The following is a 26,911-nucleotide window of genomic DNA, read 5'->3' as shown; positions in this document are numbered from 1 at the left end:
CTTGGTGGCAACAGTTTGGGGAAGGCCCTTTCCTATTTCAGCATGACAATGCCCCCGTGCACAAAGTGAGGTCCATACAGAAATGGTTTGTCGAGCTCGGTGTGGAAGAACTTGACTGGCCTGCACAGAGCCCTGACCTCAACCCCATTGAACACCTTTGGGATGAATTAGAACGCCGACTGCGAACCAGGCCTAATCGCCCATCATCAGTGCCCGACCTCACTAATGCTCTTTTTAATCAGGGAGTCACATTGAGATTAAAAATCTATTTTTACAAGAGAGCCCTGTATACTTTATAATAAAACTTACACGTGTGTATAAAACAATATAATTCAGCACACAACAAATAAACATATTTCATAAAAGCATGTCGCTGCAGAAATGTTCCAACCTCTAGTGGAAAGCCTTCCCAGAAGAGTGGAGGCTGTTATAGCAGCAATGTTCCAACATCTAGTGGAAAGCCTTCCCAGAAGAGTGGAGGCTGTTATAGCAGCAATGTTCCAACATCTAGTGGAAAGCCTTCCCAGAAGAGTGGAGGCTGTTATAGCAGCAATGTTCCAACATCTAGTGGAAAGCCTTCCCAGAAGAGCGGAGGCTGTTATAGCAGCAATGTTCCAACATCTAGTGGAAAGCCTTCCCAGAAGAGTGGAGGCTGTTATAGCAGCAATGTTCCAACATCTAGTAGAAAGCCTTCCCAGAAGAGTGGAGGCTGTTATAGCAGCAATGTTCCAACATCTAGTGGAAAGCCTTCCCAGAAGAGTGGAGGCTGTTATAGCAGCAATGTTCCAACATCTAGTGGAAAGCCTTCCCAGAAGAGTGGAGGCTGTTATAGCAGCAATGTTCCAACATCTAGTGGAAAGCCTTCCCAGAAGAGTGGAGGCTGTTATAGAAGCAAAAGGGGGGACTACCTCCTTATGAATGCCCATGATTTTGGAATGAGAAGGTCAATGAGCAGGTGTCCACATACTTTTAGTAACTTAGTGTATGTTATAAATTCCAATTTGTAAAATATTTTACGAATTTGTATGTTCACATCCCATTCTAAGTACCTGTGGTCAGATCTGTGTGAATCCCCATAAGAGGAATTTGTTTAAAGTCACACACAAAAAAAACTTTATTCAATTTATACTAAACAAGAATATAAAACATGTGACAATTTCAATGATTTTACCGTGTTAGTTCATAGGGAAATCAGTCAATTGAAATAAATGCATTAGGCCCTAATCTATGGATTTCACATGACTGGGCAGGGGCACAGCCATGGGAGGGCGTAGGCCCACCCACTGCGGTGCCATGCCCAGACAATCAGAATGAGTTTTTCCCCACGAAAGGGCTTTATTACAGAAAGAAATACTCAGTTTAATCAGCTGTCAAGGTGGCTGGTGCATGATGATCCCGTAGGTGAAGAAGCCTGATGTGGAGGTCCTGGGCTGGCATGGTTACACGTGGTCTGCGGTTGTGAGGCCGGTTGGACGTACTGCCAAATTCTCTAAAACAATGTTGGAGGCGGCTTATGGTAGAAAAATGAACATGCAATTCTCTGGCAACAGCTCTGGTGGACAGTGCTGCAGTCAGCATACCAATTGCACGCTCCCTCAAAACTTGAGACATCTGTGGCATTGTGTTGTGTGACAAACCTACACATTTTAGAGTGGCCTTTTATTGACCCCAGCACAAGGTGCACCTGTGTAATGATCATGCTGTTTAATCAGCTTCTTGATATGCCAGATCTGTCAGGTGGATGGATTATTGTGGCAAATGAGAAATGCTCACTTAATAACAGGGATGTCAACAAATTTGTGCACAACATTTGAGAGAAATAATCTTTTTGTGCGTATGGAACATTTCTGGGATCTTTTATTTCAGCTCGTGAAAAATGTGACCAACACTTTTTATACGTTGTATTTATATTTTTGTTTAGTATATTCTCAATCACATGCAAACAACAATCTAAGGCAGAAAAGGAGAGAAATATTAATATTTAGTAGAAAGTTTAACAAATCAATGGCTGTGAAAATATCAACTCTATTGCAAAATGTACATTTTATGATACCTACATTATTTTGGTATTTATTCATATACTACATCAATACATTAGAATGCAATTAAAATATTGCACTTTTGTCAATATAATGTTCTTATCTGGTCTGTACAACTAGTATTGTATACAATTTACACTAAATGAACCAAACTCCATTACATAGAAAGTATTCAAAACACATGTTAGAAGCCAAACACAACCATTGTCTGTCAGACCTCCATGGACAATGTTCCTTTACAAACAAAAAACCCAACATTGTTACATTAAAACATACACTATGGTTCAAAAGTTTGGGGTCACTTAGAAATGTCCTTGTTTTTGAAAGAAAAGCACGTTTTTTTTTGTACATTTAAAATAACATCAAATTGATCCGAAATACAGTGTAGGCATTGTTAATGTTGTAAATGACTGTTGTAGCTGGAAACAGCAGGCTTTTTTATGGAATATCTACATGGACGTACAGAGGCCCATTATCAGCAACCATCACTCCTGTGTTCCAATGGCACGTTGTGTTACCTAACCCAAATGTATCATTTTAAAAGGCTAATTGATCATTAGAAAACCCTTTTGCAATTATGTTAGCACAGCTAGAAACAGTTGTTCTGATTAAAGAAGCAATAAAACTGGCTGTTAAACTAGTTGAGTATCTGGAGCATCAGCATTTGTGGGTTTGACTACAGGCTCAAAATGGCCAGAAACAAAGAACTTTCTTCTGAAACTCGTCAGTCTATTGTTGTTCTGAAAAATGAAGGCTATTCCATGTGAGAAATTGCCAAGAAACTGAAGATCTCGTACAACGCTGTGTACTACTCCCTTCACAGAATAGCACAAACAGTCTCTAACTAGAATAGAAAGAGGAGTGGGAGGCACCGGTGCACAACTGAGCAAGAGGACAAGTAGTTTAAGAAACAGACGCCTCACAAGTCCTCAACTGGCAGCTTCATTAAATAGTACCCACAAAACACCAGTCTCAACGTCAACAGCCCTTATTTGCTGGCCTTCTAGGCAGAGTTGCAAAGAAAAAGCCATATCTCAGACTGGCCAATAAAAAGAAAAGATTAAGATGGGCAAAAAAACACACACTGTACAGAAGAAGATTGGAAAAAAGTTATGGACAGACGAATCTAAGTTTGAGGTGTTCAGATCACAAAGAACATTCATGAGATGCAGAAAAAATTAAAAGAAGCTGAAGGAGTGCTTGACTCCATCTGTCAAGCGTGGTGGAGGCAATGTGATGGTCTGGGGGTGCTTTGGTGGTGTTAAAGTGGGAGATTTGTACAGGGTAAAATGGATCTTGAAGAAGGAAGGCTATCACTCCATTTTGCAACACCATTCCATACCCTGTGGACGGCGTTTAATCAGAGCCAATTCCCTCCTACAACAGGACAATGACCCAAAGCACAGCTCCAAACTATGCAATAACTATTTAGGGAAGAAGCAGTCAGCTGGTATTCTGTCTATAATGGAGTGGCCGGCACAGTGACCGGATCTCAACCCTATTGAGCTGTTGTGGGAGCAGCTTGACCGTATGGTAGGTAAGAAGTGCCCATCAAGCCAATCCAACTTGTGGAAAGTGCTTCAGGAAGCATGGGGTGAAATCTCTTCAGATTACCTCAACAAATTGACAACTAGAACGCTAAAGGTCTGAAAGGCTGTAATTGCTGCAAATGGAGGATTCTTTGACGAAAGCTACGTTTGAAGGACACAATTATTATTTCAATTAAAAATCATTATTTATAACCTTGTCGACGTCTTGACTATATTTCCTATTAATTTTGCAACTCATTTCAAGTATGTTTTCATGGAAAACAAGGACATTTCTAAGTGACCCACAAACTTTTGAACGGTAGTGTACATTTAAAAGAATATGCTACGAACAAATATGAAGTTCAAGTCCTCATCAAAAAAAGAACAATGTATTTGAATTGTTTTATTTAATTTAATTTATTTATTGATGTATTTATCAACACTATTCACCTTTTTATCTCTTTTCCTCTTGCTTGAGGTGGTAACATTTGAGTGTTCAATTAGCGTTTCGCAACTTTCCAGTCACTAGCACAACATTCTTAAGCGCTAGGCTACCTATCACCCCCAAGTACTGTATACGGCTACATTGGTGAGGCACCTTATATCATGAGTTGATTTAATTTTTATATATACACAAATTAAGTGTATAAAAGCCAATCCGATTAAAAAAAAATATATATGACTTATTCTGAACCATTCACATCCTAGCAGTAATGTACAACCAGAAACTAGACAATAAAGTCTTAATTTTCATTTAATATTAGAAATAATAAATTAACACATTTTCAGAATTTAATTGTACCTTTCCACAAATCCATTATTATATATATATATATATACACACTTATCTACCTAGCGTTATCACCATATATTAGCAGCCTGAGCAACTATTATGATTATTATAATATTATTATGAACTATTATGATATATGGCGTAAGGTTTCTGTTGCAGTTATGTCCATTTGCAGGACAAGTTGGATAGTTCTTATAATGCTGTAAGACAAGGGATGAGCAACTGGCGGGGAGACCCGCGGGCCCCCCCTTTGTAGGCCCGCGGAATAATTTGACAAAAAGAAAACGTACTGTTGAGAGTTATAATAGTAGAATACATAAGCTGCGATTTCGACATTCGGTTTTTGTTGTGCATCAGCAGTCACTCAATAAGCCCAGGTCAGATAAATGTTTTTACATTGGTAAGTTAGTCTAGTGGCCAGCTAACTTGTAGTAAACATAGTCAAATTACTAACTGGGGTGGGGCCCACTGATCATCGGTCATATTTAAAACGGCAACATTTTCTTTACGCCCCGTGGCAAAATATGCAGAATTGCAGGAAATTAAGTTTAAAAAGTCAATTTTTTTTCTCTTCGCTGTCAGGAGACGGACCGCTAAAAAGGGGAGTTTCGTTTTTTCCCCCTCCTGGACCATACCCCCATCAAAGTTGCCGATACGTGCCGTAAGATGTACGGAATAGTTGCAATACCTATACTCAACATACACAACCAATAACTTTACCGCCCAAGTTAAATCATCATAATTTCTTCAGAGCAAAACAGAAAGTACTAATGTAGTACAGTAGTTGTATACATGATTATAAAAGCTGCAGTTCAATTCACATTTCTCTTTTGATTTCAATTGTAGTGCCAGTGGGTTGTGATGCGTCCCCCAAACTCACTACTCCTAGTGCCATCTTCATAGTGCAAAAGCTAGAGTTACAGAGGTGCGGGTGGGAAAGCGGAAGGGTGGTTACGGCCGTTACCCAACCCAGAGACTGTTGAGAGAGCTCTCATCGTCGCTCTGTGTCTTTGGGGCGGGAGACTTTTCAGTTGATTCGTCTAAAAGTGAGGACAAGACTCAATGTTAGAAAGCATTTTTACTCAGTTCAAGTCATACTTTTGATAGAGTTATCAACACAATGTGGTCTCAGAGCATTTCGTATTATTCTGTACGTAAACACTCCAGTTTGTATGATATGTTACATTTCGTATGGTGCAGTGCATTCGGAAAGTATTCAGACCCCTTAACTTTTTTCACATTTTGTTACGTTACAGCCTTATTCTAAAATGGATTAAATAAAAAAAAATCCTCAGAAATCTACACACAATACCCCATAATGACAAATTCAAAAACAGGTTTTCAAATGTTACAATTTTTGTAAAACAGGAATACCTTATTTACAAAGCCTTCAGGAGGTATTCAAACTTTTTCAAAATGTTGTTAGATTACAGCCTTATTCTAAAATTGATGAAATAGTTATTTTTCTCCTCATCAATCTACACACAATAACCCATAAGGACAAAGCAAATACAGCTTTTTAGAAATGTTTGCTAATTTATAAAAAATAAAAAAAGACTAGCAGTTATTGTAGAATATCCCCATCTTGCTATAGAATTACCTTCTCTTACGTTGAAGATATAGGCGGATGAGCCACTGCACCACAAACGGCCATGCCGCAGCAAAGGCAACAGCGCTAGGAGACACGTCAAAAGGCCACCAGGATGGTTTCTAGAGGACAAAATAGGATGAAAAGGAATATTCTGAATACTAGAGAAGTACATTTCCTGAAGAAGATGTGGTGCGCTTGCTAGATTGTTTAAAAAGTATTTCAGTTTTGAAATAAGTCCCAGTCGTGCTAATGAGTGCAGTAGTAATGGTGGTGACTGATTATAGTTGGAAAAAGTAGGTATATGGAAAAATTGATTGATTTGGCTATTGACTGATTGATTAAGTAATTGATTGAATGGATAGGGTAGCCTAAACATGTGTCAGTTGGTTTGATGTCTCTAGCTTGAACAGTTCAAGAGTTACTGTTGGCGAAGTTATTTTATGCAAATGTATGCTAATTTAAACTGATTAAAGGGATGGATCATTTACATAATCTATATATATTCATGAAGTGGTTCCATCATCCTGAAGTTGTTGTTTTGGAGTGTCTAGTCTCGAATGGTTGGAAAGCAGCGCCACTGTGAATATCTACCTGTCATTGTCGCCATTGACTCTAATTGCAAACTGTTAAATAGTTACAGTTACAAAAGTATTAATAGTATTAAAAATAAATATCATTTGATAAGCAATCTCAGGGTCAATCTGAACATCTCAACGTTGGTCTGATGTTGATAGCTTGAACGGTGACATATCAAGACTCATCTCCATTTTCGACCATTCAAGAGTCTATGGTCATTGACTTGCATTGAGTTTAATGCAAATATGGTTGTACTACAACAACAAAAAAGTATTTAAATAGTATTTAAAATATATATATATTTCTCAAGCAACTTGTAGACGGTCTGTCTGAAGATTCTAAAGTTGGTTTAGTGTTAACGGCTCAAGCGGTGTTAAGCGCTAGAGTGAGTGGAATAATAATACTAATTAGACTGCGTAAAGAATCTAGACTTGTGCTTTCAACAAACACACCTAATAAATACTTCCCTCTTTACATATCTCACAATGTCCCCGAAAAGAAAATAATCTGTATTCTGAATCACAATACATGTATGTGGGAAAATACAAAGGGCATGTTCAGTCTATGACCATGTGAACAGTCTACGACCATGTGTTCAGTCTACGACCATGTGTTCAGTCTACGACCATGTGTTCAGTCTACGACCATGTGTTCAGTCTACGACCATGTGAACAGTCTACGACCATGTGGACAGTCTACGACCATGTGAACAGTCTACGACCATGTGAACAGTCTATGACCATGTGAGTAGTCTATGACCATGTGAACAGTCTATGACCATGTGAACAGTCTATGACCATGTGCTCAGTCTATGACCATGTGCTCAGTCTATGACCATGTGCTCAGTCTATGACCATGTGAACAGTCTATGACCATGTGTTCAGTCTATGACCATGTGTTCAGTCTATGACCATGTGTTCAGTCTATGACCATGTGAACAGTCTACGACCATGTGCTCAGTCTATGACCATGTGAACAGTATATGACCATGTGAACAGTCTATGACCATGTGTTCAGTCTATGACCATGTGTTCAGTCTATGACCATGTGTTCAGTCTATGACCATGTGAACAGTCTATGACCATGTGAACAGTATATGACCATGTGAACAGTCTACGACCATGTGAAGAGTCTATGACCATGTGCTCAGTCTATGACCATGTGAACAGTCTATGACCATGTGAACAGTCTATGACCATGTGAACAGTCTATGACCATGTGAACAGTCTATGACCATGTGAACAGTATATGACCATGTGTTCAGTCTATGACCATGTGAACAGTATATGACCATGTGTTCAGTCTACGACCATGTGAACAGTCTACGACCATGTGAACAGTCTACGACCATGTGAACAGTCTATGACCATGTGTTCAGTCTATGACCATGTGAACAGTCTATGACCATGTGTTCAGTCTATGACCATGTGCTCAGTCTATGACCATGTGAACAGTCTATGACCATGTGAACAGTCTATGACCATGTGAACAGTCTATGACCATGTGAACAGTCTATGACCATGTGAACAGTATATGACCATGTGTTCAGTCTATGACCATGTGAACAGTATATGACCATGTGTTCAGTCTACGACCATGTGAACAGTCTACGACCATGTGAACAGTCTACGACCATGTGAACAGTCTATGACCATGTGTTCAGTCTATGACCATGTGAACAGTCTATGACCATGTGTTCAGTCTATGACCATGTGAACAGTCTATGACCATGTGAACAGTATATGACCATGTGTTCAGTCTATGACCATGTGAACAGTATATGACCATGTGTTCAGTCTACGACCATGTGAACAGTCTACGACCATGTGAACAGTCTACGACCATGTGAACAGTCTACGACCATGTGAACAGTCTATGACCATGTGAACAGTCTACGACCATGTGAACAGTCTATGACCATGTGAACAGTCTACGACCATGTGCTCAGTCTATGACCATGTGAACAGTATATGACCATGTGAACAGTCTATGACCATGTGTTCAGTCTATGACCATGTGTTCAGTCTATGACCATGTGTTCAGTCTATGACCATGTGAACAGTCTATGACCATGTGAACAGTATATGACCATGTGTTCAGTCTATGACCATGTGAACAGTATATGACCATGTGTTCAGTCTACGACCATGTGAACAGTCTATGACCATGTGAACAGTCTATGACCATGTGAACAGTCTATGACCATGTGAACAGTATATGACCATGTGTTCAGTCTATGACCATGTGAACAGTATATGACCATGTGTTCAGTCTACGACCATGTGAACAGTCTACGACCATGTGAACAGTCTACGACCATGTGAACAGTCTATGACCATGTGAACAGTCTATGACCATGTGAACAGTCTACGACCATGTGAACAGTCTATGACCATGTGAACAGTCTATGACCATGTGAACAGTCTACGACCATGTGCTCAGTCTATGACCATGTGAACAGTATATGACCATGTGAATAGTCTATGACCATGTGAACAGTCTTTGACCATGTGTTCAGTCTATGACCATGTGATCTGAGTCCAACACAAACAATGACAGACAGAAAAGCCAGTGCACCGTACCATACTACCCTTCTTTGCCAGGGGTGATGATGGGTATGGTAGAGCCAATGACTAGGAAAGAAAAGAGAGAAGAAAGGAGCACAACAACGTTCATTACATTACTTCCTCAACTAAATAGTTACAGTCCATCTTGGACCAACATCATCTTGGACCAACATCATCTTGGACCAACATCATCTTGGACCAACACCATCTTGGACCAACATCATCTTGGACCAACATCATCTTGGACCAACATCATCTTGGACCAAAATCATCTTGGACCAACATCATCTTGGACCAACATCATCTTGGACCAAAATCATCTTGGACCAACATCATCTTGGACCAACATCATCTTGGACCAACATCATCTTGGACCAACATCATCTTGGACCAACATCATCTTGGACCAAAATCATCTTGGACCAAAATCATCTTGGACCAAATTCATCTTGGACCAAAATCATCTTGGACCAAAACCATCTTGGACCAAAACCATCTTGGACCAAAATCATCTTGGACCAAAATCATCTTGGACCAAAATCATCTTGGACCAAAATCCTGACCCTTTGAGCATGAATAAAAGGCATGAGAGCAATAGGTGGAAGTACCACATGACAGCATGTTTGTCACAGGGTTATTAGATCCCTTTTAGCAGTAGTTACTATCTAATCAGGCTGTGTAATCGTTTCCAAATGGAATGTGGGTCTCTGGTCTCTGACCTGGGATGCAGTGAGGGCCTCCAGTGTGTGCAGTCTCTCCAGGACACTCTGCATGTCCTCCTGCAGTCTGGCCAGCGCCACTACGATCTGTTCATTCAGACTGCCTCCTGTTGCTCCCGCTCCACCCCATCGTTCCCCGTCCCCTCCGCTACCCAGGAAGGGCCCCTGGGACTCTAGGCCGTGCCCTGAAGACCTGGAGCCTATAAACAAATATAGGAGACACAGAGAGGTGTGAACACTGACATATACTTCTAGAGAAATAAGAGCGGGCCTAAACACACACACACACACACACACACACACACACACACACACACACACACACACACACACACACACACACACACACACACACACACACACACACACCTTACCTCGTTCTCTCCTATCGACCCTATCTGTATTCAGTCTTTGTCTCTGAGAGGCCCCTCCACTAGTCTCCCCATCCTCCCCGCCACACTGGATGCCCTTGGGTGGGCCCTGGGGGTCCTCAGGGGTCCCACACGGTGCCTCGGCGGGCCCCTCCTGATCGGACAGAGGGCTGTGGCTCTCCCCCTGCTCTTCCTCATCCAGCTCCAGACAGCGGTCAGTGTGTGCCTCAGAGCCCTGGACCAAACACACATACATGAGGATTTGGAAATGCTGCATATACTGTGTGTGTACTTGTTTTGTCTGTGCTTTTCTGTACTCTGTGTAAGTATATATATATGTGTGTGTGTGTGTGTGTGTGTGTGTGTGTGTGTGTGTGTGTGTGTGTGTGTGTGTGTGTGTGTGTGTGTGTGTGTGTGTGTACTCTTACCTCTTCCAGGCCAAACTGGTCCATAGAGTCACAGTAGACCTCGCTGTCTGAGTCACTGGTCACATGACGGGGCCAGGATACATCCAGATCTATAGGAATAGATAGCACAATGTCCCATACAGGTCAGCTTCGACTCTTAGCCATATGGGAACCTTCCTTCAGAGAGATGTTTGTGCTAGCAGGACCCATTAAGAAGCAACACAAATGTAAACAGTGCAGAGGCCTTTGGTGTGCCATTAGCATTATACAGTACCAGTCAAAAGTTTGGGCACACCTACTCATTCAAAGGTTTTTCTTTATTTTTACTATTTTCTACATTGTAGAATAATAGTGAAGACATCAAAACTATGAAATAACACATATGGAATCATGTTGTAACCAAAAAAGTGTGTTATTTTGTAGTTTTGATGCCGATTTGGACATATTTGTATAAAAGACTGAACATACTGAGCTCCATGTACATTTGTGTAAATATATTAAATATTAACATATATGATGAAATATTAGGTATGTACCTTTATGATTTATATTTACCTGATTGAGATATATTCATTTGTTGTTAGTGTACATTAGTTCCCCCCCCCCCCCTCTTGCCCATTCATTGTACTGTGTTAAGTGTGTTAGGATAAAGGCAGGAAGTTGGGCCTTCGGGGGAGGGAGTCCTTGCTAGACGCGGGAGCGGTATAGTTTTTTGACCATACAGACAGATCATATCAAGTAATCTATGCTTTAAGTTGATTGAAGAATCATTTCCTTGTTAGCTATAAGAAGAATACACATTTTTGTTGCACCATATCCCTGGATGTCATTGAATGTTTGTCCGTTTGGAAACCTTGGACTGTATGCCGCTTCAGGCTTGGGCAGTGGCTACGGTAAAGAGGAAAGGAAGCCACTACAACTATTATTCTACAATGTAGAAAATAGTAAAAAATAAAGAAAAAACCCTTGAATGAGTCGGTGTATCAAAAAATATTGACTGGTACAGCATGTGTTCCACATTCCAAACGCAAACCTTTCTCAAGGTGATCATTGATTGGATGAGAAGAGATTGTTCGAGGTCCACTGGCCCCAGACCAGATCAGCTTTTAGGGGGATAATGTCACGGCAACCCATCAGAGCAGGGAGTCTGTGTCTGTTCCCAGGAAAGTGCAGAGTTGCAACAGCTCTGGGAGTAAAGCTGAGCAGCTTAATAAGATCACATGGCCAAGAATCCACGAGGACAACCGCCCACTAGGGTGCTGAGTATCCATTTTGAAACCTTTTTTTTTAGCCACCTGGTTAAAGGACGATCTGGATTAGGCCTATAACGCCTGCTTCTTGTTTCAGACAGTAATGTTGATATTCAGCATACTAGAAATCAATGGCAAACCTGAATTGTATCCAAATTCAAGCCTCAGTTCTGTTGTAACAGACAACTCTAGGCCTGATATACACTGTAATAGGTAAGTCTATGTACATTACAATCATAAAGTACTAATCATCATGCACCTGATTGGTTGGTTTCTACCTTGTTCTACAGTGCCTGAAATACCGATTGGTTACCACAGGGAAAGAGTTTCTACCTTTTTGTGTTTACAATAAATAGTATGATAGGCTCTTGAAATGCGCAAATTTACAATTTACAATCCTGTGGCCCATTGGATAAAATAATTTTATAGCCCATGGGCATAGGGAACTCAAACCTTCAGCCATGGTAACGTGTGCACAACATTCTAACTAACAAGACGGACTACAGTACGTCACTGTTGTCAACGCAACATTACGTGCCACCCAGAGATGAGTTGGGTCACCTTTAAGAATATTGTTCTAGTCCTAGACATTCAGTTAAATATGAAATATCCCCCATGTGATGTTAACTGAGAGATAACAACTCTGAACACACGGATCCGGTGGTCCCCACCTGCGTGGTGGCCGTTGACCTGGACATGGGGCTCCAGGGGCAGGGTGCTGCTCAAGAGGCCCTCCTCTGAGTCCTCACTGTTCAGCGCAGCCTTGGAGGTGTGGGTCCCATTGGAAAAGTGGCTCATCCCGTTCCTCACATTACCTTCGGACAGGGGGACTTTAGGTCTCCTGGATGAGCCCTTTTTCTTTGACTTTTCATTTGCTGAAAGACATTTTCTCAATATATTATTAGAAGAAGATGTTTTCCTGCTTAACGGTTTCCTGTTTTGTTTGTTATTGTTATTTTCTTGTTCTAATGTTTGACAACATACCTTTTTTCACCTCCTGTATCTCCACAATTTCTTCTGCTTCTACTTCAATGTCATCTTCCTCATCAAACTCAAACTCCTCTTCCTCCCCCCGTTCCTTCACTGCCATGACTTTGGGCTTTGGAGCCTCAACCGCCGGTCTGGGGGGCCGTGTCTCCAAGGTGCCATTCATTTCCATTGTCCTAATGATGCTCCTTGTGACACTTTTTGAAGGTGCTGATGCAATCATGGTCCCAAAACCTGTGGCATAGAAACAACTGTGTTACAATGATATAGAAGTAAAACTTTGTTACTGCTAGTTTAATTTACCCAAACAAGGAAATATACAAGGAGATATACTAGGAGATATACTAGGAGATACACTAGGAGATACACTAGGAGATACACTAGGAGATACACTAGGAGATACACCAGGAGATACACCAGGAGATATACCAGGAGATATACCAGGAGAATTACCAGGAGATATACTAGGAGAGACACTAGGAGAGACACTAGGAGAGACACTAGGAGATATACTAGGAGATATACTAGGAGATATACTAGGAGATATACTAGGAGATATACTAGGAGATATACTAGGAGATATACTAGGAGATATACTAGGAGATATACTAGGAGATACACCAGGAGATATACTAGGAGATATACCAGGAGATACACCAGGAGATACACCAGGAGATACACCAGGAGATACACCAGGAGATACACCAGGAGAATTACCAGGAGATATACCAGGAGATATACTAGGAGATATACTAGGAGATATACCAGGAGATATACCAGGAGATACACCAGGAGATACACCAGGAGATACACCAGGAGATATACCAGGAGATATACCAGGAGATATACCAGGAGATATACCAGGAGATATACCAGGAGATATACTAGGAGATATACTAGGAAATATACCAGGAGATATACCAGGAGATATACTAGGAGATACACTACATAACCAAAGTATGTGGACACCTGCTCATCGAACATCTCATTCCAAAATCATGGGCATTAATATGAAGTTGGTTCCCCCCCTTTTGCTGCTATAACAGCCTCCACTCTTCTGTGAAGGCTTTCCACTAGCTGTTGGAACATTGCTGTGGGGACTTGCTTCCATTCAGCCACAAGAGCATTAGTGAGGTTGTGAAATAATGTTGGGCGATTAGGCCTGGCTTGCAGTCGGCGTTCCAATTCATCCCAAAGGTGTTCGATGTGGTTGAGGTCAGGGCTCTGTGCAGGCCAATCAAGTTCTTCCACACCGGATTTCGACAAACCATTTCTGTATGGACCTTGCTTTGTCCACGGGGGCATTGTCATGCTGAAACAGGAAAGGGCCTTCCCCAAACTGTTGCCACAAAGTTGGAAGCACAGAATCCTCTAGAATGTAATTGTATGCTGTAGCATTAAGAGTTCCCTACACTGGAACTAAGGGGCCTAGCCCGAACCATGAAAAACAGCCCCAGATCATTATTCCTCCTCCACCAAACTTTACAATTGGCACTATACATTTGGGCAGGTAGCGTTCTCCTGGCATCCGCCAAACCCAGATTCGTCCATTGGACTGCCATAAGGTGAAGAAGCGTGATTCATCTGTCCAGAGAAGATGTTTCCAGTGCTCCAGAGTCCAATGGCGGGGAGCTTTACACCCCTCCAGGCGACGCTTGGTATTGGGCATGGTGATCTTACGCTTGTGTGCGGCTGCTCGGCCATGGAAACCCATTTCATGAAGCTCCCGAGATCAGTTCTTGCTTCCAGAGGCAGTTTGGAACACGGTAGTGCGTGTTGCAACCAAGTACAGATAATTTTTACGTGCTACGCGCTTCAGCACTCAGCGGTCCCGTTCTGTGAGCTTGTGTGGCCTACCACTTCACGGGTGAGCCATTGTTGCTCCTAGACATTTCCACTTCACAATAAAAGCACTTACAGTTGACCGGGGCAGCTCTTGTAGGGCATACATTTGATGAACTGACTTGTTGGAAAGGTGGCTTCCTACCGTATGACGATGCCACGTTGAAAGCTCTTATGTAAGGCCATTCTACTGCCAATGTTTGTTTATGGAGATTGCATGATTGTGTGCTCGATTTTATACACATTTAAAGGGGTGTCCACATACTTTTGTATATACAGAGCATTCAGAAAGTATTCAGATCCCTTGACTTTTTCCACATTTTGTTACGTTACAGCCTTATTATTCTAACATGGATTAAATTGTTTTCCCCCCTCATCAACATACATACAATACCCCATAATGAAAAAGCAAAACAGGTTTTTAGAAATCTTTGCAAATGTATTAAAAATAAAACACTAATATGTAATTTACATAAGTATTCAGACCGTTTACTCAGTACTTTGTTGAAGCACCTTTGGCAGCGATTACAGCCTCGAGTATTATTGGGTATGACGCTACAAGCTTGACACACCTGTATTTGGAGGTTCTCCCATTCTTCTCTGCATATCCTCTCAAGCTCTGTCAGGTTGGATGGGAAGTGTAGCTGTACAACTACTTTCAGGTCTCTCCAGAGATGTTCGATCGGGTTCAAGTCTGGGATCTGGCTGGGCACCTCAAGGAAATTCAGAGATTTGTCCCGAAGCCACTCCTGCGTTGTCTTGTCTGTGTGGTTAGGGTCGTTGTCGAAGGTGAACCGCCCCAGTCTGAGGTCCTGAGCGCTCTGGAGTTGGCTTTCATCAAGGATCTCTCTGTACTTTGCTCCGTTCATCTCTTTCTCTCGATCCTGACTAGTCTCCCAGTCCCTGCCGCTGAAAAACATCCCCACAGCATGATGCTGCCAACACCATGCTTCACCGTAGGGATGGTACCAGGTTTCCTCCAGACGTAGAGCTTGGCATTCAGGCCAAAGAGTTCCATCTTGGTTTCATCAGACCAGAGAATCTTCTGAGAGTCTTTAGGTGCCTTTTAACAAACTCCAAGTGGGCTGGCATGTGCCTTTTACTGAGGAGTGGCTTCCGTCTGGCCACTATACCATAAAGGCCTAATTTGTGGAGTACTGCAGAGATGGTTGTCCTTCTGGAAGGTTCTCCCTTCTCCACAGAGGAACTCTGGAGCTCTATCAGAGTGACCATCGGGTTCTTGGTCACATCCCTAAACAAGGCCCTTCTCCACCGATTGCTCAGTTTGGTCAGGCGGCCAGCTCTAGGAAGAGTCTTGTTGGTTCCAAGCTTCTTCAATTTAACAATGATGGTGGCCAATGTGTTATTTGGGACCTTCAATGATGCAGAAACTATTTGGTACCCTTCCCCAATCATGCCTTCCAAATCATGTCCAATCAATTGATTTTACCACAGTTTGACTCCAATCAAGTTGTAGAAACATCTCAAGGATGAACAATGGAAACAGGATGCACCTCAGATACATTCCGAGTCGCATAGCAAAGGGCCTGAATACTTATGTAAATCAGATATTATTATAGATTTGTTTATATACATTTGCTAAAATGTCTAAAAAGCTGTTTTCGCTAAGTCATTATGGGGTATTGTGGTGTCATTATGGGGTATTGTGATGTCATTATGGTGTATTGTGATGTCATTATGGGGTATTGTGATGTCATTATGGGGCATTGTGATGTCATTATGGGGTATTGTGATGTCATTATGGGGTATTGTGTGTAGATTGATGAGGACATGTTTGTATTTGATCCATTTTTGTCACGACTTCCGCCGAAGTTGCTCTCCTTGTTCTGGCTGCGTTCGGCGGTCGACGTCACCGGTTTTCTAGCCGCCACGGATCCACGTTTCATTTTCCATTTGTTATGTCTTTATTGTACACACCTGGTTTCCATTTCATTATTATTGTTCCCTATTTAACCCTCTGGTTCCATGGTTTTGTGCGTGTTTGTTACTTGCGAAGTTGTCACGTTATTCTTGTGAGCTGGATATTCTTTCCCTGCGTGGAATTAGTTTGTGGTTTTTGAGTAAAGTGACATTTATTACTCATCTCTGTGTCCTGCGCCTGACTCCGTCCTACCTGGGAAAAGGGCTGAATACTTTCCGAATGCACTGTATATTGTATACCGGGAGACGTACCGGGAGATGTAAGGGGAGACATAGCGGGAGACATAGCGGGAGACGTACAGGGAGACGTACAGGGAGACGTACAGGGAGACGTACAGGGAGACGTACAGGGAGACGTAGCGGGAGACGTAGCGGGAGACGTAGCGGGAGACGTAGCGGGAGACGTAGCGGGAGACGTAGCGGGAGACGTAGCGGGAGACGTAGCGGGAGACGTAGCGGGAGACATAGCGGGAGACATAGCGGGAGACATAGCGGGAGACATAGCGGGAGACATAGCGGGAGACATAGCGGGAGACATAGCGGGAGACATAGCGGGAGATATACCGGGAGACATAGCGGGAGATAAGTTCTAATTTAACCAAACTATGAGATCTAAAGCTAAAATATATATATTTTTAAACCTATTTATACTGAACTACAACATCAGACATAACTAAAATGATCCGGGAATTGTGGGTAAATACACATCTATAGACTTGCCTTGAAGTTGCCGAGCAAATTTAGTCAAACGGGCTGAGTACACGATAGAAATGTATAGGTTAAAATGGAAGACATGCCAAATAAAATAAAATCAAATTCATACGAAATCAAATTAGATTAAAAAGGTAGTGACAGTACCTGCAGACAGGTCGGACACCTGATTTATGTGTTTTTTCTCCTGCACCTGTTCATAGAAGGGCCCCAACACCAGCAGCAGCTGCTCTACCTCAGCTGTACAGGGCATGCCCTCTAGGATCTGTTGTTTAAACACGACGACAAAAACATTTAGTGCCCTCTGACGTACACCGACATCCAGGCCATCCTGTCTGAACGTCATTTAGACAGATTTTCATCAACAAAATTATTCACCTCTGGGTTGGGAGTCAATTCCTTCTTAACTTAATTGAACTCAGGAAATTTCAATTAAAGAATAGAATTCCGCTTGCTTCCTGGACTCATCAACAACCTATCAGAATACACGTCAACACTGGTATGCTGACCTCTGAATTGACATTCATATCCATTCAAGACAAAAACACTTACCAGCTTCAATTCATCAACATAAGCAGTCATTGCCTCTTCCTTGGGCATTTCTCCCAGATCATTCCATGCATCCCTAAATAGACAGAACAAGATGTTTGAAATAACACCTACACTGACAGTTCCCTACCTAGAGTTTAATACCTCTTCAAGTGATAACACAGGTTTAACAAAATATATAGAATATATACTGTATTCTATACTATCTACTGTATCTTAGTCTATGCCACTCTGTCATTGCTCATCCATATATTTATATATTCTTATTACATTCTTTTACTTAGATTTGTGTGTATTAGGTAGTTGTTGTGGAATTGTTAGATTACACGTTAGATACTGCTGCACTGTCGAAACTAGAAGCACAAGCATTTCGCTACACTCGCAATAACATCTGCTAACCCGTATGTATGTGACCAATAAAATGTGATTTGAGTTAAGTTATCAGTAACAGAAACAACTGCTTATATAGATCTTGGATATTGTGATCCAGTTGCTTTAAATTCTTTAACTCTTAAACATAATGGACATTCTCATAGGAGTCGTGGACAGCACGTATAGTCATTATTGTTTGAGATCATCGTGTCATTTGTTATCAGCAGAGAGTCTCCACTTGGTCAATGACCCAGACGCTCATTAACCTAAAGCAGCAGCTGGCCTGCCAACTCTACAAGTAAGGCGCAGTAAAGCAATATCAGTGTAAAATTATAATAGTTGAACCGATTTATAAACAGCTGCAGTGTCATTTCTAAAAGAGGATTCCCTCAGTGGCGAGATCTTCTATAAAAAAAAAATATATATATATATAAATATATATATATACAAACAAGTAAAAACAGTCAACTGCCGCCAAGTGGGTAAAAGGTGACATGACATATCATGCCTCTTCAGCACAACGGGTCCAGAGTTTATCAGATAAAATGTGACAATGAGAAAGTTAACTGTAAGGACTTACAGTACAGACAAATCTCTGTCGTCATTAGAAGACCCTATTTAAGTTTGCATTACCATTTGACTTAGACCCTATTTGAATCCTACTGGTCGGTTTGCATTACCATTTGACTTAGACCCTATTTGAATCCTACTGGTCGGTTTGCATTACCATTTGACTTAGACCCTATTTGAATCCTACTGGTCGGTTTGCATTACCATTTGACTTAGACCCTATTTGAATCCTACTGGTCGGTTTGCATTACCATTTGACTTAGACCCTATTTGAATCCTACTGGTCGGTTTGCATTACCATTTGACTTAGACCCTATTTGAATCCTACTGGTCGGTTTGCATTACCATTTGACTTAGACCCTATTTGAATCCTACTGGTTGGTTTGCATTACCATTTGACTTAGACCCTATTTGAATCCTACTGGTCGGTTTGCATTACCATTTGACTTAGACCCTATTTGAATCCTACTGGTCGGTTTGCATTTTGACTTAGACCCTATTTGAATCCTACTGGTCGGTTTGCATTACCATTTGACTTAGACCCTATTTGAATCCTACTGGTCGGTTTGCATTACCATTTGACTTTGCCCATGGGGTCCCAGAAACCGGGTCTGGGTGTGTTGCAGGGTCCTAGTGTGGACTGTTTGTAGTAACTGTAAAACTTGAGCATCATGTCATTGGAGGGCTGAAAAGAACCTGAAATGGATACACAAAATAAAAAAAATACATCTTACTGCAGAATATATTGGCCTGAAATGAGGATGAGGAGTGTCAATGAGAGGAATGATAACTCAAACAGATTAGTACCCAGGCTAAGAATATATACCTGCGCAGTAAAAACGTGGTCTTAGTATTTGAAAGGCTTTTGGAAAACTCTTTAGGTTTTAACACAATGAATTGAATTTGTGATATTATTCAGGTGTATAAATATATCTACTCCCAGAGAGCTTTGGAAAGTAGGTTAACAATAATTGGCTTTAGTCTACAATGTTGCATTTAGCCCTCATAGCCCTTACCGTCTGGAGGCAAGCTTTGTATCACTTTGACAGCGGCATCAAACCTCCGCTCGTACAATGGTTTTCCATCCTCCATCTCCATCATGACCCCAAAAAGTGTGAATTACGCTAGCGAACTCTTCAAAACCTAGGGATAAATCATTATTAAAGTGGTCAGACAGGAATGTACAACATGAGAGTTGAGTATGGGTTGCAGAAATATATGTTGTGGCTATAGCTAGGTCATACGCCCATAATAACATTGGTCAAATAATATGAAAACCGTTCACAATAACATTAAAGTACTTCAAATATAGATATATAAGTACTATAGGTGACTATTTGACAACAACCCCATAACAGCTAAGCTAAACGAAAACCACTGGTAAGGTTATGTCGTCTATGAATTTTCGAGCACTCAATGCAACAGAGACTAAACAAATGGTTTAAAAACATCCTAATAATTTATCTTTCCAAAGAACACAACAAAATATATACATTGCACTCGGTAAATAAGCTCAGTAGGCCATGTTTGTCACTCACCATTTAATGATCTACCCTGCTTGAGACTACGACCTCTCGTTTACTTACCAACAGAAGCCATGCACAATACAGTAGTGACAGGCACTGCACGGTAAGGGAGTTGTAGTTCTCTACTGCCAGGATGGAGATAAATATGTTCTTTATTATGACATCAAAACCACTACAAGCTCCACAATGCACCAGCCACAGTGAGAGCTTACAGGATATGTAGTTCTAAATACAGTAGTGACAGGCACTGCACGGTAAGGGAGTTGTAGTTCTCTACTGCCAGGATGGAGATAAATATGTTCTTTATTATGACATCATAATCACTACAAGTTCCACAATGCACCAGCCACAGTGAGAGCTTACAGGATATGTAGTTCTAAATACAGTAGTGACAGGCACTGCACGGTAAGGGAGTTGTAGTTCTCTACTGCCAGGATGGAGATAAATATGTTCTTTATTATGACATCATAATCACTACAAGTTCCACAATGCACCAGCCACAGTGAGAGCTTACAGGATATGTAGTTCTAAATACAGTAGTGACAGGCACTGCACGGTAAGGGAGTTGTAGTTCTCTACTGCCAGGATGGAGATAAATATGTTCTTTATTATGACATCATAATCACTACAAGTTCCACAATGCACCAGCCACAGTGAGAGCTTACAGGATATGTAGTTCTAAATACAGTAGTGACAGGCACTGCACGGTAAGGGAGTTGTAGTTCTCTACTGCCAGGATGGAGATAAATATGTTCTTTATTATGACATCATAATCACTACAAGCTCCACAATGCACCAGCGACAGTGAGCTTACATGATATGTAGTTCTAAATACAGTCTATGGCTGAGTGTTTAATTGACCTATAAACAAATGTATGGTAAATGGGTGTAAAAGCCAACACAATACTGTGTGTTGTTGGCCACAATAAGAAATGTCGCATGGGCATAAAAATCCTCATGGGTTGATGTTTTGTATAAAATGTGAGGATTTTTGCCGATCTGAAGCCCAGACAAGGATACATTGTAGCACTACGTATCCCAGCATTCTACACGGTGATCCATGTTTCGGTCAGAGGAAGAGGAGAGGCGAGAGGGATGACTTGTCGTCACTAGTTATTACAGCCACAAAGTTATAAACCCCGCCTATTTCTACAATTTATCTTCTTAAAATGTCATTTTAAGCTCACCCCTAACCTTAACCACAATGATTACTTTATGCCTTACCCTAACCTTAAATTTAGACGATAAAGATAATTTTTGTTGTTAATACATTTTATGATATAGGCAATTTTGACGTTGTGACTGTGGTAAATAGTGACAATCTGAAGAACTTCTCCAGCAGCTGTTTTTTTTTTTGCTCCCTGCGCGGATGTGAAAGCGAGGCCAGGGGTCTATTCATTAATCGGATGCCGTTTCAAAACGTTTCGTCTGTTGCAAAACGTTTTTCAACGGAAACAGTTTAGGCCTTATCCAAACGGAAAACGTTTGGGAACAAAAAACGAGAGTTTCTATTGATCAAACTCAGGTCTCTCGCCCGTTTCGTTCTGTTCGGTATGCTTGCTTCCATTTGGTTCCTAAAGTAAACGGTAAACTGTTTCTGTTTCCAAAAGTTTTGCAACAGACGAAATGTTTTGCAACTGAATCTGACTAATGAATACACCTCATGAATCCCACAATAACCGGGCGAAGGAGTTTCTTTTTTTTTTTCCGTGGCAGAGCTGGTTGTTTCAAACCTCAGTCAAAGCGAAAGCGAAGTCGCTATGCGGGGAGATGTAAGATGGCAGAGCTACAAATGTTGCTAGAGGAGGAAATTCCAGCTGGCAAAAGAGCTCTCGTAGAGAGTTACCAGAATCTCACACGGGTAGCAGACTACTGTGAAAACAATTATGTTCAGGTAAGCAAAAAGGAGTCATTTTTACTCAACATTGTTATCTATGAATTATTGTCGTTTGAACTGGTGTGAAACTGTGAAGAGGAAATGTACATAAAGAAATTGAAATGATCACAATTAATGACCACAGTACTAGATCGTAGAGATTACACATCCATTGAGAGTCTTTTGTCCATTTCAGTGTGTAGTTTCGCCGCACTGGACACGTTGGACACGGTCTTGCCCATCCATTGCATTGTTGTATTGGGTCCCTTGGTCAGATTTTGTTAGTTTACACAGAGGGTGTGTCTGGTACTAACTTCTGCTGTTTATCTTCGTTTAATAAATACAAAAAAAAGTGGAGCAAACTATGACGCTGTTGAAAAATGTCAGTGAAACGTGATGTACTAGACACACATTTAATTTGATTGTTACAAAGTAGAGTAGCAGTTGTGCTCTCGATAACACTGGCCTTGCTTAATTACTGTCTCTCACAGACACTAAGAGAGCTGGACATTTTATTTCCATTTATTTATTTAATTACACCTATTTCATTAGGATTTTCTGTGATATATTTGCAATAGGTAGGACTATGATATTGTAAGCAATTACAAACGTATACATTTCAAGGCATTTAGGAGCTTATTACTGTTTTGACGTAATTAGCCCCCAGATTCATTCACACAAACTGCTTAGGAGAAGTATTTGTAAAAAAAGAAAATACTATCTGTCGAATTATCAGACGTTCAGAGTTTGTTTTTCAGCGAATGCTTCTGCAATTTTCTCCCATATGATTGTGTTATCCTTTAACTACGTTTCACAGATGGTGAGTGTAGAATTTGGTCATGGTTTCACAAATTCCTGAACTGAGTTCATAGATGGAAGGATCACTGCACTTCAATTATTTTACAGGGTTATTTTTTATGTGTGTTTACCTCATCCTGCCAAGTTTGCTTTGACTTGCCCCAAGGGGCTGCTGCATTAGAATTACTTTCATTGTGGGCTAGCAGCTGAAGTTATTGATAGAGGTCTGGCTATGGACCATAGCGTTGCAAACTAGGTTTTTATTGTCCCTTAACAGAATGTCAAAGCTGATTAAAAAAAATCATAATTTAGTAGATTGATATTCTGATTTGGAGTCTGCCCCTACAAAACAAATATAAACTGTAGGCAAGATCTAATTCAATCTCAGGGAATGCGTGCTTGGAAACTCATTATTACTGAGAGTTAGGGCCTCAGTCTGTGTTAATAACAGAGTTAGGGCCTCGGTCTGTGTTAATAACAGAGAGTTAGGGCCTCGGTCTGTGTTAATAACAGAGAGTTAGGGCCTCAGTCTGTGTTAATAACAGAGTTAGGGCCTCAGTCTGTGTTAATAACAGAGTTAGGGCCTCAGTCTGTGTTAATAACAGAGTTAGGGCCTCGGTCTGTGTTAATAACTGAGAGTTAGGGCCTCAGCCTGTGTTAATAACAGAGTTAGGGCCTCGGTCTGTGTTAATAACAGAGTTAGGGCCTCAGTCTGTGTTAATAACAGAGTTAGGGCCTCAGTCTGTGTTAATAACAGAGTTAGGGCCTCAGTCTGTGTTAATAACAGAGTTAGGGCCTCAGTCTGTGTTAATAACAGAGTTAGGGCCTCAGTCTGTGTTAATAACAGAGTTAGGGCCTCAGTCTGTGTTAATAACAGAGTTAGGGCCTCAGTCTGTGTTAATAACAGAGTTAGGGCCTCAGTCTGTGTTAATAACAGAGTTAGGGCCTCAGTCTGTGTTAATAACAGAGTTAGCGCCTCAGTCTGTTTGGAAAGTCATTATTTTTGTCCTGTGCTGTGCATATACATCACAAGTACTCTGTAGATGTTAAAATGGATTCCACTCAGTGGCTCTGTTATAACATTTAGTTAACGTGAATACATTGTTGCGTAAGAAGACATTTGATGAGCTATCTTGGTCCTAGACAAGCACCAATCAGTGTGAAGAGTCTATAGTTTGCTGCTGAGATCTACCTCTCAAGTGCTGAAAATAATCTATAACTCAAATCAAAGTGTATTTGTCACGTGCCCCGAATACAACAGGTGTAGTAGACCTTACAGTGAAAGACTTACTTACAGACCAATATTGCGAGAAAAAAAAGGTGTAGGTGTGTGTGTGTGTGCGTGCGTGCGTGCGTGCGTGCGAAAATAACAGTAGCGAGGCTATATACAGACACCAGTTAGTCAGGCTTATTGAGGTAGTATGTACATGTAGATATGGTTAAAGTGACTATGCATATATGATGAACAGAGAGTAGCAGTAGTGAGGCTACATACAGGCACCGGTTAGTCAGGCTTATTGAGGTAGTATGTACATGTAGATATGGTTAAAGTGACTATGCATATATGATGAACAGAGAGTAGCAGTAGCGTAAAAGAGGGGTTGGGGGGAGGTGGGACACAATGCAGATAGCCCGGTTAGCCAATGTGCGGGAGCACTGTTTGGTCGGCCCAATTGAGGTAGTATGTACATGAATGTATAGTTAAAGTGACTATGCATATATGATAAATAGAGAGTAGCAGCAGTGTAAAAGAGGGGTTGGGGGGGGGGGCACAATTTGCAAAAAGTCTGGGTAACCATTCACTCCCCATCAGTGTGAAGAGGCTGTAGCTTGCTGCTGAGAATCAGGATGAAATGTTTTCTGTAGCCGACCATTAAAGAGTCCATCAAATAATACAATATTAAATCAGTTATAAAGGGTGTTTCCAACTCCGATTCAATAACATTTTGACAAGTTACTTGTTGGACCAGAATGCCAAAACATTGAGGAGGTAGAGCACAGTGAAGTACTGTACAGTAAAGGAGAGTATAGGTTAGTACAATACAGTACTCTACAGTAAAGTAGAGTAGAATATAGGTCAGTACAATACAGTACTCTACAGTAAAGTAGAGTAGAATATAGGTCAGTACAATACAGTACTCTACAGTAAAGTAGAGTAGAATATAGGTCAGTACAATACAGTACTCTACAGTAAAGTAGAGTAGAGTATATAGGTCAGTACAATACAGTACTCTACAGTAAAGTAGAGTAGAATATAGGTCAGTACAATACAGTACTCTACAGTAAAGTAGAGTAGAGTATAGGTCAGTACAATACAGTACTCTACAGTAAAGTAGAGTAGAGTATAGGTCAGTACAATACAGTACTCTACAGTAAAGTAGAGTAGAGTATAGGTCAGTACAATACAGTACTCTACAGTAAAGTAGAGTAGAGTATAGGTCAGTACAATACAGTACTCTACAGTAAAGTAGAGTAGAGTATAGGTCAGTACAATACAGTACTCTACAGTAAAGTAGAGTAGAATATAGGTCAGTACAATACAGTACTCTACAGTAAAGTAGAGTAGAGTATAGGTCAGTACAATACAGTACTCTACAGTACAGTACAGTAGAGTATAGGTCAGTACAGTACCGTACAGTAAAGTAGAATATAGGTCAGTACAGTACCGTACAGTAAAGTAGAGTATAGATCAGTAAAATACAGTACAGTAGAGTATAGGTCAGTACAGTACTGTACAGTAAAGTAGAGTATAGATTAGTACAATACAGTACAGTAAAGTAGCGTATAGATCAGTACAATACAGTACTGTAAAGTAGAGTATAGGTTAGTACAGTAAAGTAGAGTATAGATCAGTACAATACAGTACAGAAAAGTAGAGTATAGATCAGTACAATACAGTACAGTAAAGTAGAGTATAGGTCAGTACAATACAGTACTGTAAAGTAGAGTATAGATCAGTACAATACAGTACAGTACAGTAGAGTATAGGCCAGTACAATACTGTACAGTAGAGTATAGATCAGTACAATACAGTAGAGTAGAGTATAGGTCAGTACAATACAGTACAGTAGAGTATAGGTCAGTACAATACTGTACAGTACAGCACACTGGAGTATACAGTATACTCTATTGTACTGTACTGAACTATACTGTAATGAACTGTGATGTCCAAACTTGTGAAACTTAGACATCTATGATTGGTACAGATGTGGTCCGATCCTGACCAATCAAATTTGGTCTTGTTTGTGGGCTCGGAGCTCATTAGAATAATAGCCAGTGTGTAGAATAATACTCAAACATGCCAAGGACGATATTACATTGTTCTACCTTTGTGTACCTGTTCAGGATACATCACAATTAAGAACATGACTTTTGTAATTATGCGTTTCTGTATAGTACAGATCTGAGAAACTATGACGTCATTCTGTTACCATAATTCTGTTACCGCGGGTTAATCCACTTCACTTACTGTAGTTCAATGACCAAAAGAGATTTTTTTCAAACTCAAGATGTCATATCATAGCTGACTCCCCATCTTTGAATCTTAGTTCGAAGTAGATATTTAATTTGAGTTTTTGGAAAACGTGTTCACAAAAAAACTGAGGGAGATTTTACTGTCGTTCCTTCTGTTCTTCTAGTAAATGTGTTTTTATCAAATGTCCAGTGGAACTTTTTAAAAGTAGTCCTTGTGTATAGAGTTGTATGGTTTGTTTAACTTTGCAATCAATGTTTTTTGTTTGGCATACTTTTAAAGTGAAAACTTGGAAGTCTCAAAGTCATTCTGTTACTGTGGAATTGTCCGGAGTTTAAATTGTTCTTGTAAACTAAAGCCTTTTGGCAGTTATGTGACAAGTTCTGCTTGACTCTGGAACACAACAGGACAACACTGTCCATATG

The 26,911-nt window shown here is 40.7% G+C and overlaps 2 protein-coding genes across 12 annotated transcripts in view; one reads left to right on the top strand and one right to left on the bottom strand.

Moving 5' to 3' along the window:
* Positions 1 to 1,839: 1,839 nt before the first annotated feature.
* On the bottom strand, positions 1,840 to 20,441 carry LOC129823247 (acyl-CoA-binding domain-containing protein 5A-like). Of its 5 annotated transcripts, none has more exons than XM_055882150.1 (13): positions 20,401 to 20,441; positions 19,831 to 19,957; positions 19,390 to 19,510; positions 17,876 to 17,948; positions 17,471 to 17,588; positions 12,827 to 13,063; positions 12,514 to 12,717; positions 10,614 to 10,702; positions 10,189 to 10,420; positions 9,815 to 10,014; positions 9,111 to 9,161; positions 5,972 to 6,071; positions 1,840 to 5,401 (listed from the first exon to the last, which is right to left on the bottom strand). In XM_055882150.1, the coding sequence occupies exons 2-13, from the start codon at positions 19,913 to 19,915 to the stop codon at positions 5,322 to 5,324; spliced, it is 1,590 nt and encodes a 529-aa protein (XP_055738125.1). In that variant the 5' UTR covers positions 19,916 to 19,957; positions 20,401 to 20,441; the 3' UTR covers positions 1,840 to 5,321. The 5 variants fall into 5 exon arrangements, with proteins under 5 accessions (XP_055738125.1, XP_055738128.1, XP_055738124.1 ...); XM_055882153.1 differs by having other exon boundaries at positions 5,962 to 6,071; positions 20,353 to 20,436; XM_055882149.1 differs by having other exon boundaries at positions 20,353 to 20,436.
* A 1,286-nt stretch (positions 20,442 to 21,727) lies between these two features.
* The window catches only part of LOC129823243 (abl interactor 1-like), a 131,665-nt gene continuing 126,481 nt past the window's right edge, over positions 21,728 to 26,911 (top strand). For 3 of the 7 annotated variants that reach the window (XM_055882137.1, XM_055882140.1, XM_055882138.1), the window contains exon 1: positions 21,729 to 22,234. In XM_055882137.1, coding sequence (XP_055738112.1) covers positions 22,004 to 22,234 — 231 coding nt within the window. In that variant the 5' untranslated portion in view covers positions 21,729 to 22,003. Of the gene's footprint in view, positions 22,235 to 26,911 lie in introns of all 7 variants that reach the window. The other 4 variants (XM_055882143.1, XM_055882141.1, XM_055882142.1 and 1 more) reach the window with 2 other exon arrangements.

Source organism: Salvelinus fontinalis, chromosome 25 (assembly GCF_029448725.1).
Source record: "Salvelinus fontinalis isolate EN_2023a chromosome 25, ASM2944872v1, whole genome shotgun sequence".
Lineage (NCBI taxonomy): Eukaryota > Metazoa > Chordata > Actinopteri > Salmoniformes > Salmonidae > Salvelinus > Salvelinus fontinalis.
This window is presented reverse-complemented; position numbering and strand designations above follow the sequence as displayed.